General features: G+C 40.7%; 1 protein-coding gene across 4 annotated transcripts in view; it reads right to left on the bottom strand.

Annotated features, from left to right (window-relative positions):
* NFATC1 (nuclear factor of activated T cells 1) overlaps nt 1-12,417 on the bottom strand; it is a 152,062-nt gene that overhangs the window by 117,363 nt on the left and 22,282 nt on the right. For all 4 annotated transcript variants that reach the window (XM_059724302.1, XM_019490597.2, XM_006258250.4 and 1 more), the window contains exon 3: nt 7,879-8,038. In XM_059724302.1, the coding sequence (XP_059580285.1) occupies nt 7,879-8,038 (160 nt within the window). The remainder of the gene's footprint in view (nt 1-7,878; nt 8,039-12,417) is intronic.

Genomic DNA, 12,417 nt, shown 5'->3' with positions numbered 1-12,417 from the left:
AATGATAGCTTTTTTTGTTCCTTCCTCCCAAAAGCAAGTACTTTTCATTCAGTTGGGATGACCCTCTAATTTATTTGATAAAGACTGTACTGAAACAGACTCAAAAACAACTGTAACCCACTTGTCAGCATGTGCTACATGACTCTTCTATGCCGAATCCCATTAGTAGTAGCAAGAATATTACCATAGTATCTAGGGATTATAGACTGATTATAGATTGGGATTTAGTGTGAAGCGCTATACACACATGGGGCATAAAGACAGTGCATGCATCAAAAGAAAGTTCTAAAAAAGCATTTCTAAAAGAATATATAAATAGATAAAGAAAGGCCAGGGAGCAAAAGTCTGGTACAGCTCTTAGCTACAGAGGCTGTCTCTGTAGCCACATCCAACAATTGCTTCCTTTTGAAATGTCCTTCCATAAAAGGGAGTTAATTTGAATCCCAGACAAACCTAAGATGTTTATTAAATACTCCCAGTGGGAATGTTACATTAGGTATGCTGCCACACATTTGGCAATTTTACCAAAAAGCATTAGGTGCTGCAGTATGGGTGTAAGTGAAATAATTTTCAAAGGAAAGTTGACTGCCTCCTCCAGGTGTGGCTAGAGGAAATCTTGGTTCTTACTTGGAATGGGCTGTTCTTGCAAAACTGTAGAGGTTTGTCCCTATGACTGTATCTGTGGAGTGGGGGTAAAATTTCATTTATGGGGTTGGAAAGTTTTGACTGGCTAAAGGAGATGCAAACTCTAGAATCACTGCTTACCAGGGTTGGCCCATCCAGTCATTTGCCATAGCTCTGCTTATGCAAAGTAAAAAAAAACCAAGAGAAATTCTCCTTCCCTCTCCCCCCCTCCAGTAAAATCTAATGATGAAAAGCTTTCAACAGGCTTTCTCCCATTTGTTAGATTTATGGAAACAATAGCAGCCTTAAAACATCTGCCAGATCATTCTACTTTTCAGATTTGATTATCTGTCTGCTAGTTTGAGGTTAGCTTTAACTACACAGATGCAAAAAGTGCGAAAGCCATTCAGCTTAGATTTATTCTTAAGAAGTACCGGCTGTTTAAAATAGGGCTATAAAATGTAGGATCCCTGTCTGGTTTGTTGCATGGTTGCATGGCTTTGTGCTATTAATTGAAACCTGGTTAACAGGTGCTTGCCAACATCTTTATATGCTCACCATAAGAAAGGATTATATTTCCATCTGGAAGAAAGGGTGGTACTGTCTTTTAAGCAGAAGTTAAATAAAGCAGACAGAGGAAGTCCATCATCCCAAGACAAATTGAATCACTGCTTACTAACAAGAAAATGATCTTTTCTCTTGTCTGACAGATCAAAAAAAGGAAAGGGAAAAACATGCAACATGGTTGTTTCCACATCCACACTTCCTGATAGGATGTCAGAGGACCACAATTAAACCCACCATGAATTTACTCCCATGTTTCTCACTGAACTATTTCTCTTTAATTCCCTTCACTCAGCCAATAACGGCTTCTGCTCTCTCTCTTAAAACAAGTGCACAAGCATTGGGCCCTGAGCCAACAAAGCACTTAAGCACATGCTCAGTTTTAAGCCTTTGAGCAGTCCTAGTCAAACCAATGGGACTACCTGTGCTTAAAAAATGTAATATATGCTTAAGTGCTCTGGTGGATCACAGCCTTAGAGCAAGAACTTTCTTTGTGGTTCCTCTGTCTGGAACAACCCTCCTGCATCCTTCCAGCTCATTAAATCTTTGTCCCTTTTTTAAATATCTGAAAAGATCACTTTTCCATATTCTCTTTCACACTCTAACATTGTTTATTTTACTTTGCAACAATATTACCTAATGCTGTAAAGCTTCTATGATACCAGTTGTATGAGAAGCACTATACAAGGTATAGTACTGGAGTGTAAAAATCTGATGCAAATAGATTTGTGATTGACTGGACAAACATTGTCCCATTAACAGTATGATGTGTTATCCTGAGCTCTAACTATGGCACAAAGGTAGTAAGAATAAAACTAGTTGTTTCAACTAGAAACCTCAGCGGTCTTTTTGGTTTTTGGAACCAACCTTGGAGCCAATTAAATAATTGGTTATATAGTCCTTCTATATTCTGAATGAGAAGGCTAAGACTCTCCAGGTAGCAAGGTCAGATACCCACCAGTTAAAGAAGGCCAAAGGGCCAGACTTTCATAAGAGTTTAGGTGCTTAAGCATGCAAATAAAACATTTCGTGAGATTTAGAAAAGCGCCCAAGCATTGATTGATTGATTTCAATGGGACACATGCTTAGATGCAGGGTATAGAGCAGGCAAAAACAGTGCCTCATCTGTTTTCACTCTTACTCTGATACACAAATTCTTGCCAACACTGGGTTCTTCTATTAAAAAAAAGTCAAAACTCCTTTTCTTTCCTTTCTAGGCCATGTACTTACCCCATGTTGCTGCTGATATTGTAGAAAATTATTACATTATTTATATATAAGAATTAAGGTAATAAATAAGACTTTGAAAGGGCTCATTAACCTATTCCATTCATTTGAATATTTTGTTTTACTATTTAGTCCAATTTTTCATGGGAGTAGCCAAATGCTTTAATTAAACTTTCTGGAGTATTTGGGTTTTATCTCCCACAAATACACCACATCCTTGTAAAAATTCCATCATAAGCAGTCAATAGACCTTTCTTACTCTATGGATGAGTTATTAATTAGAACACCTATAAACCTTACATTTATAATCTAGTTTCATTCCTCCTCAGGGATCCCAGAGAACTACACAAGCTGCATCTACTTAGAAGACCAGTGTTTCTCAACCGGTGGGTCGTGACCTGAAAGTGGGTCTCAAGAATATTTGAAAGAGTTGTGAACAAGTCCCAGAAAAATGCATGAAAGTGCGGGTTTCCCCTTGTAGGCTGGCAGCGTTCCAGCCTGCAAACAGCTTCTTGGCTTGATTGGAGGCAGCAGGCATACATGCATCTGCGTGCACAGATGCATGTGGCCAGCATACAGCAAGGCTGGGGTGTGGGAGCAGCCATAGCAACTGGACACAGGTAAGTGTATGGGCAGCAGAGGATGGAAGTCCAGGGGACTGTCCGGAGGGCTGGGGGGGGACATGTGTAGGCATGTGTGCATGTGTGTGTGCGTGCGCACCCGCTGACACTGGGGACAATGTCTGAGTGTGGGGCTGCAGCAGGGCAGGGGGAGCAGGGTAGGGGAAGGGGGGAAGGTGCCTGGCCCTTCAGTGGGGGAAGGAGCCAGGGGCAGTCCTTCCCAGAGGGGACCTATGTGCCTGAGCTGGTGGCAGGTAGCCAGTGTCCATACATGCAGAGGTCCACACTCTCTGCTTGCACTTTGGCCCAAGCAGGATGGAAGCAGCTAGAGGCCCCCTCCAGCAGGGTTGGGGAGGGACAGAGGACTGCAGGTCGGGAGTGAGGGACACCAGCATGGCCTAGGGGGCAGGGGGCAGGGGGCTGTGGCTTGGGAGCGAGGGGTGCCGGCAGGCCAGGGGGCAGTGACTTGGAGGCAAAGGGCACCATCAGGGCCAAGGGACAGTGACTTAGAGGTGAAGGGTGCCAGCAGGGCCAGTGGGCTGTGGCTTGTGGGTGAGGGGCCCCAGCATGGCCCTAGGTGGGGGGGCAGGGGACTGTGGGTCAGGCACTGTCAGGGCCAGGTGGGCATGGGTTGGGACAAGCTATCAGTCTTGGCAAATGGGTCCCAGTACGAAAAAGGTTGAGAACCACTGTACTAGACTACTTACCTGCAGCTGAATGCAGCTACCTTTGGGTCAAATGCAACAGCCATTTTGTGCAGTACCAACTCAACCATTTTTAGAATGAAAAATGGGAAATAGCTCCAAATGAAATTACCAGAGGAAGATTATAGGCTGTACAAATGGTGTGTCAAATTCATCACTGGTGTATCTAAAGCCAACTCACTCCAATTGCAGTTGTCCAGAAATCTTTAGTGGATTTGTTTTCAAATTTTCTATTTTGCCTATCACTTTAGGATCTAATTGTACTTCAAAAAACTTGAGGGTTAGTAACTTCGACCTCTGCAGAAAATGCAATATATTACAGTGATTACTTGCTTTTGGTTCTCAAACGGTGAGGGTCTCAGTTTTCAATCTAATCTGGCACCTCCAGCAGCACGATATACTTCCACAGGACTGACTCAGAGGGGAAAGTATCACCTATAGAATCATTATAACTAGTAATATATTTCTACAAGCCAAGGTATAAAAACCCTTGCCAACCATTACCTCATCAGCACCAACTCACCAGCAACTATAATTTGCCCATGTTCTGAAGTGTTTTTAGCTTGCTAGGTGTGTCAGCACAGCCCACTCTCAAAACATTTAGAAATCAAGAACACTGATAGCTTGGGGCTCCAATGGCAACCAAACACCCAAACAAGTAAAAAGGAAATGTGTAGGAGGGTAACACGGAAAGAAGGGGCTCCTGTGGCAGAGTGCCTCTACATGCAGATCTGCATGCACAAAAATCCATCAATAAAGTAAATCTGGGAGTGGGGATGGGCACTTCTGAACTGAATGAAATTCCTGGAGGCATAAAATCATGCTGGGTGAAATCCTATGGCAATCATCCTTGGTAAGCTGGAGGGTGCACATGGGCTGGAAAGTGACTTGTAACCTCCAGGGTGGGGTCAGGGCTCAAATAACCTTTGGGTTATAGCCTCCTTGTGCTATTTGCATAGAGTTTTATTTGGCAAGGTGGCAATGGAATTAGGTAAATGCTCCCTTTCTTGACTCCTTGCCACTATGTGTGCAGGACAATATGATTTTGGAATAAGATGAATGACATGTTGCATATCAACACGGCCTTTGTTTCTAACTCTAAGCTGCAATGTAAAGCTAACACAGTGACTTCCTCTGCAGCAGAGATGACTTTCACCTGCCTTGAGGACCCAAGAGAAAGTTATCCTCAAGGCCTGCAGTTCCTGTCATACCCATGAGAGGAGCCTGCCCTCCTGCCGTGCTCCCTTCTGGCAGACTGTTTACCTGAGGAGTCACTGGCTTCTCCCCACACCTGTACTTTCCCACCACCTTCAAGGGGAGCTATTGCTGTGATGAGAAAACTAATGACCATTAAGGGGGAGGCGGCGTGGTGGGGGGAAACAGAGGCAAATAATGTCTGGCTGGAGAACAGTAACCTACATGGCAGTTTGCCACATTTAACCTTTTTTGCTGGGGAACTGCGCTACTTCCAAGGCTGCTTTCTGACTCTACCTCCCCTCCCTGAACAAAGGGTGTTTGTGTTAGTGTGTTTGTGAGACAGAAAAGGAGGGGAAGCTTCTTTGGGCTGGAATGGCTTGCTGGGGGTCTGAGCAAGTGGCATGAAATTAATGCTCCCCTCATTTCTCCGTTGATTTTTGGGTCTTTTCCACTGCATTTTCCCTTCAGGCAGGGGCATAAGTATGCAACAAAAGCACCAAAATAAGTGTGTTTAAACCAAAAGCACCAAAATAATCACCATTGAAACCTACAACTGCTAGGACAAGACAATAGGCTACATGGTGCAGAGAGGCAGTGGGGAGAGGGGCAGCAGATTTGTATGATGGGTTTGAATGAGGTAACACAATCAGAAACACCAGATTCTATCAGAAGGAAGAACCCAAACCAAACCCTCATTCTTACATGCACCGCATGGTTGTGAAGTTTCACACAAGGATGGGGACTCTGAACCTTGGACCAATGTCTATACGTGGGGAGAGAGATAATGGACTAAACCAAAACAGAGACCGAAACAATCTCACTCAGTTTCAGATCTTCATTTCTCACTTCTGGCCTGTCCCAGGCTTATCAGAAATCACCCTCAGTGTCCTAATACAGGTATGAAAGTTCTCACTTCCCACTGGTAGGAGTTCTAGATGATCTCTTCTTGTATATAATTTGTTCTTTAAAAAGCCCAAGTGTTATCTTTGTCAGAGAAGCAAAGTTAGTTTTTTCTGAACAGCTAACTCTAACACAGTTTAGGGTAGGGGGAAAAAGTTACCTTTTGTTTTTCTGTTCCCTTTGGAGAGGTGGGAATTGGGATGAGAAGTTTAAACTCCCTGTTGCAATAGGAAGGCTGTGAAATAGATTCATCTTTATCAAACTGTAAATTGGTCTGACTGAAATGGGGACTTTGTTTTTTTTAAATTATTTCCTTTTCCTTCTTTGTCATCTTTCTTCCATCCAGTCTTCCTCCTCTACTTTTCTCTTTCTGTTTCTCTTTCTTTTTCTCCTTTCCTTTCCTTTCCTTTCCTTTCCACCAACCTATCTAGTCAGAGGTCATATACTTCATTCCCTGCACACTGGTACAGGAGATGATAGGAAGAGCGCCTGGATGCCAATTAAGTGTTGGCAACATCTTCATTTTTTCTGTAAAGTGAGCTGAACATTTTAAATGTCAAGTTGCCCACTGTAAATAGATGCTTCCTATTTACATTTTCTTGCATGAAAGCAGCTAACAGAGTATGTATTAATTGTCATCAAGTGTGCTGCCACAACACTCACGTTCACAATGCCATTCACAAATGTTCTGCTAAAATCCTTAGTCTTTCAGCAGGTCTCCCTCATAATCCCATGTCACTGATGAGTTTTGGCAGAGACAGACAAACCATGTTTGACTTCTGACACACTTTCAGAGTCTCTTCAGCTATTTCACTGGAATACAAAATATACATAGCATTCCCTGCCAAGTATCATCTTTCTTAAGGTTGCATCATTCCTTCAAGGAATAGGATTCCAATCTGAATAATAGAGTTGTTGGATAATCTATAAGTGATTTTAAAGCAATTACACAAATACATGCAATATTTGTATGCACAGCCTCTGTCTAGGTCAGAAACCGTTCAGCCATATAGCTGATCTTTGGATGCAAGGATGCTACCCCCTGAACAAGCACTTAGCTTAAAACAAATGTTATGGGTCTGCACCCAACCCCTGGCCTTATATAATCAGTCCTGCTGACTTTAGTGGGACTGACTGTGTGAGCAAATGGAACAGTCTATTATGCTTTAGAAATGGGATTCAATAGAGAAGGTTTCAAAACTTTTAAACTAAAACGTTTAAATTCTGGAGAAGGAGAGTCATAGGATTCACTCATCTCCTATCTAACACTTCTTACTGGAGAAAGTCCTGCAAATTGCCATTCTGTACAGCCAAATGGAACACAAATCTTGCTGCTCCTGTTCCTGCAAGAAGTCCCATTAAAATGAATGAGATTAATCTCATTCAATTTGACACTATTAAATACGGAATATATAGAAATTAAAATGTTAGCAGGATCCTTTATATTAGATTAGGGTTTCAGATACATAGTAGTGTCTGGAGAGGTAGAAGGATTACAACAGAACATATTTCAAATGATTCTACATTTTCCCCTAATTTACTGAAGTTTCCATAATATGGGCTTACCTTTTCCCTAAAACACACATTCAAATCTTCAAATGGATCCAGCCATGAGTAAGAACTAAATAAACCGAGGAATTTACACTTCAGTGGGATTTGCATGGGTGTACTCTGACAGGTAAAATGGGCCCTCACTTTTTAGCTTCTAGCCAAATGTTTGTTGAGCTGGGTGCTAGTGCACAGAAAAGATATTTATCTATTTGTAGCTGCTTCTTCATTTTGATGCAACTACAGCAACAAAGAGAAGGGAAAAGGAAAGTAAGAAAGAAAATATATATAGCTGCCTTATATTTCTTGAACATTGATCTACAGATGTAAAGGCATGTATACACACATACACACACACACACACATATATACACATATGCTCATCTCTTTTTGGTCATTAAAGATCTCTTGGCCCTTTTTTTGCAAGAGTAGAGGGGTGCTAGCTACAGTATGCCAGGATAAACAAGCCTCCCTGCCAATACAAATATTGATACCTGCACAATAGGATGTCCCCCAGCAGATGCCTTCACAGCCCCTCGACTTCCTTCCGTCTCATAATGAGCTCTGTGATGAGATTTCGGCTGCACTTCAATCCGAAGTTCATAAGGTCCTGAGTGAGATGGCAACTGCCAATCAAGGGCAGGCAGGGATGGGCTATAATGGAATGGAAAGGATATTAAATATTAATATCAAGTATACTATCACAAACCACAAGAATCTGGTACTATTACTTTAGAGACCATGTTTAGCAGTTCATCCTTCACCATCTTACATTTAAAATTTCATCAATATGGATAATGCCATGACATAAGTAATTTAAAAGGTAATGGTTATTTTATGAAGATTTATGGGTAAAGAATATTTGATGAGCCAGATGCTATCAGATTTGTAAACAAAATGGAAAAAATTTCTAAGTATGGTTTAAAAACATTTTAATGTATTGATCTTTGAATCAAAGGACAAAAGTGAAAGGAAAGATCTGGAAGAATTTTTAAAGAGTGTTTCTACTCTGAAAATGACCATTAAATTGGCACTATGGAAGCTTTGTATTTTATGTAATTCACTGCCTAGGCCAAATCTGCTTAGTTTACAGGATTTTTTTTCTCTAAATTTCAATCCTGAAAACTTCCACTGGATTCTCAAATGGAAGCTCCATTCTTTCTGATCCATGTGTGACAAACAATAGTCTGAAAACCAAACTTAGTTTCAAATTACCCTAATTATGATGCACAAGCCAGAACAGAATCCTACTCAATCCTCCTAGCTCTTATTGACTCTGGAATTATAAAAATATTAAAGACATACTATAGTCACTAAAACAAACGGACCTGACAACTTACAAAGTGCCATTTTTACAGAGCCACTTTCAGAGTAGAGCCACACTTTAACATAATATGAAGAGAAAACATTAGTGAAAGCACTGCTCAGTTGATATCAGAAAGAAAAACATGTGCAATAGCAGTAAATTGAAATTAATACAAACCGCCCCATCACCAAAATCCTAATTTTCAGTTTTAGTGTATACTCTCTTTAGTTTACTGGTAAACTAACTGGTAAACTCTCCTAAAAGCCTCCTTCAAGCATATTTACAACTAGTCAAATTGATAATGTAAGTTTAAAACAAACAATTTCATATTACACTTTGCACTTACATTGCAACTTATCATATCTGGCCTTGATCACATAACAGTCTAGTCAACAGAAGTTTTCCTATTGACTGGAGTAAGAACAGGATGAAGCCCTAGAGGAGACTCTCAAAATGCTTTACAAAAGCTCTTATCCCCATTTTACAGCTAAGGAAGCTGAGAGAGTGGCTAAGTAACTTGCCCAAATTCATAGAACAAGAATTGTCATTTGGAATTAAACAGTCCTCTATTCTTAATGCCACAATTGCTGGTACAGCTAGGGTGTGGCAAGGGTGACCAGTTCTGGGGATGAGAACTTGAATTTCTACCACTTGAATTAGCTAATCCATGAGAAATTCCTTCTGATTTTTCAAAAAGATACATTGGGATAAATACATAAGAAAGTGAAGCAATGATAACTTATTTGATGAGTACCAGTATCTTAAAAAATTATAGTATACAGGGGGGCATATACACATTCTATTAGTGCAGAGCAGTAAATTCTGGTGCACTTTGTGCTGGAGTTAACAGCTCCCAGGTGCAGTGTCTACACATGTGCCCAGGATCACAGCAGTTTGAGCCAGGGTGGAGCAGCTCCACACTAGCAGCAGGCTCAGGGTGTCAGCCCCAGGTTCCAGGTTGCAGCATCAGGTGGCAAAGGGGCTGGCTAGGGCATGAGAGTGCCCAAAAGGCAGTGCTGTATGGCTAAGCAACAGGCAGGGGTCTGGCTGCCTGCTACCTGGGCTGGCCAGGCACAATTTATGCCTGGGTCAGTGTTTACATATGCATTCAGGCACAGTTATTTTCATCCCCATAAGGCAATGAAAATTTGTTTGCTGAAGTCTAATAGCATCCCACGTGTAGACTGTGATGCTTTACACTGCAGCAAATTAGTCTACTGTGCGGTTAAATGCACATGTAGATGCACCCAAGTAAGTACTAAATACACTCCAAGACACTAAAAGGAAAAGTTACACATGAGTTAAATGAAGGGGTGATTCTTGAGAATTACATCACACCAGTGAACCACAAGTGTCCTATAAAGAAGGCAAAAACTAATATCTGTCAGACTTTCTGTTATTCAGTGAATTGGAGGCCTTTGATATTAACTTAGCCCTCCAGCAGCCATGACTAATTGGAAAAGAACATTTTTAAAAGAGAATCTTTCACACTATATTTTTTGGATATTAAACTACCTTGAGGAATTAAAACTATGAGGCTTTATGCATCTTTCTTATTTAAAAAAAAATCAGTTTCTTTTACAGAAATGTATTGTCTTTGAAAGATTTGTGCCAATAGATTTGTAACAGCATCAGAAAAAGCCCAGTTTCCCCCAAAGCACTCTATGTGGCCTCCCTTTTTTTAAGACCAGACACTTTACCAAATTTTTAAAGGAATTATGAGTAGCACCACTGGGTCAGTAAAACAAATTAAGCACATATTAATTCTTTCTAAAATTAGGGCTTCAGCTTATATGTACACCATGGAAATATTAAAAAAAAAATACTCATTCAGTACTTTCTTATCAGCATGTTTGATGTGTATACATGAGTAAGTGCATGAGCACACATGCAAACATAATTAAAAATGATGCTGGTAGTTCAAGCCTCAGTACCATTCCAAGCCCAGGCAGATCATTGGGATAACATGGTTAAAGCCCATTAGTGTCTGTGCTCAGATATCACACAGGAGAGTTAAGTGGCAGTCATCACATCTCACCCACTCCCAATCCTAAATAGAAGTAGGACTAGAACAAGGAGCCAGAAGTGGGATGTGAGCAAGCATTTGTGAGACCTGTTGACACAATGGCCAGGTACAGACTTCTAGCAGTATAAGTGATCATAACCAGTCTATAGCCATAACAGAACAGAAGTTTGGCACATAAAACCTGTCCATACCCATAACAGAAAAGAAGTTCAGCACACACAGATTGGTTTAAAAATGGTGGAACCTGATTTAAGATTTGTCACCCCCACCAAAGAGTGAACATATATTCTGTTTGCTACCCATCTAAACTAAGTCGCTTACAGAAACTGCATAATTTAGATTGATTCCACCTTGGGCTTTTTTACTAGGTACAGATGTACCTGGCCAATGTGTTTTAACCGCCTCTACTGCTGATCCACGTGAAGAATGATAGATGACTTACTACTGCTATTACTTACAATGTTAGCTCAAGTGACAGAGGTCTGTGTGGTGGATTGTAAGGGTTCCAATCATGCTGATTACCCATGTGAGTGTCAGCATGATGCAGCACGATGGAATTTCTGACAATTCAGAATCAGCATAATTTTATACTAAAAATATTAGTAACACAGAGAAATATAGTGTTCAAAAGTTACTAATTACTAATTGCCAGAATTAAGGAACTGTTAAGTTACCATTTACAAGTCCCACCAACTAGCCAGCCAGCACCCCATATGGTGAAAGAGGGCAGCAGGGCCACCACCTGCCCACTCTGCTCCTTGCTCTTAGGAAATTGTGTGTGTGGGGAGGGGAGGGAGAGGGGAGGTGATTCTCTTGAGACATTAGGGCAGCAGAGCAGTTCATACTATGCACAGGGGCTACATGTCTATCTGGTTCTATAAAGGCAACAAAGTGCGGGGGGAAAGAAGTGAAACAGGGCCCCCGATGCCCTTTCTCAGTATTATGCTCTCAAATAAGGGCCAAGCAGTCCTCTTAGTTATCTAAAGTCAGCTGGCAAGTGTTTAAGGCTGCCATGGTATGTATATTGTGTATTAAATATATTTTTGTGAGAAACATTCCTGGAAAACTTTCTGGAGAAACTCTATTTGACTAATGATAAATGACAAGGAGCAGAGCAAAACAGCTGCATCTCTCCTGATGATCGGTGCATATTTTTAAACATATGTTTCTGCTTTTTTAAGTAAATTTGCACATGATGGATTTTTTTTCTTTACTCTGAAAACACAAAATCTATCAGATTAAAGATTTTTAACCCCCTTCCCAGCAGTAGTCCAACCACAATCACTAATCTTTAAGTCCTCAAGGGCAAAAGAATTTTAAAAAAGACATTTAAATTGACCAGCAAAAACTTTATCTGTTCCTATTTTTTCAAATTAATACTTGAAAATTTCAATATAATTAACTTAGAAAGTCACCGATTCATTGTATGCCATGGGTTATAAAAAATAATTTGCTGCTTAGCCTGCAATCTATCATTTAAAATCATTAATCTCTCTATAATAATTCTTGACCAATAATAAATTGACAATGAAGAGCAGTTTTCCTGATAAAGGAAGCAGCGTGATGCATTTAACAGTGTCACGGGCTGTGGCTGTCAGACCTATTTCCTATTTTAGGTTATCTTCATCATGCACTTAATTTCCTGCAGCATAACATGGTTAAAAGTTGGGGGGAGGGAAGTCACCGAGCAAATATTTTAGT

The sequence above is a fragment of the Alligator mississippiensis genome, chromosome 3 (genome assembly GCF_030867095.1).
Source record: "Alligator mississippiensis isolate rAllMis1 chromosome 3, rAllMis1, whole genome shotgun sequence".
NCBI classification, from domain to species: domain Eukaryota; kingdom Metazoa; phylum Chordata; order Crocodylia; family Alligatoridae; genus Alligator; species Alligator mississippiensis.
Note: the sequence above shows the minus strand (reverse complement) of the source record. Positions and strands in the feature narration are given on the sequence as shown.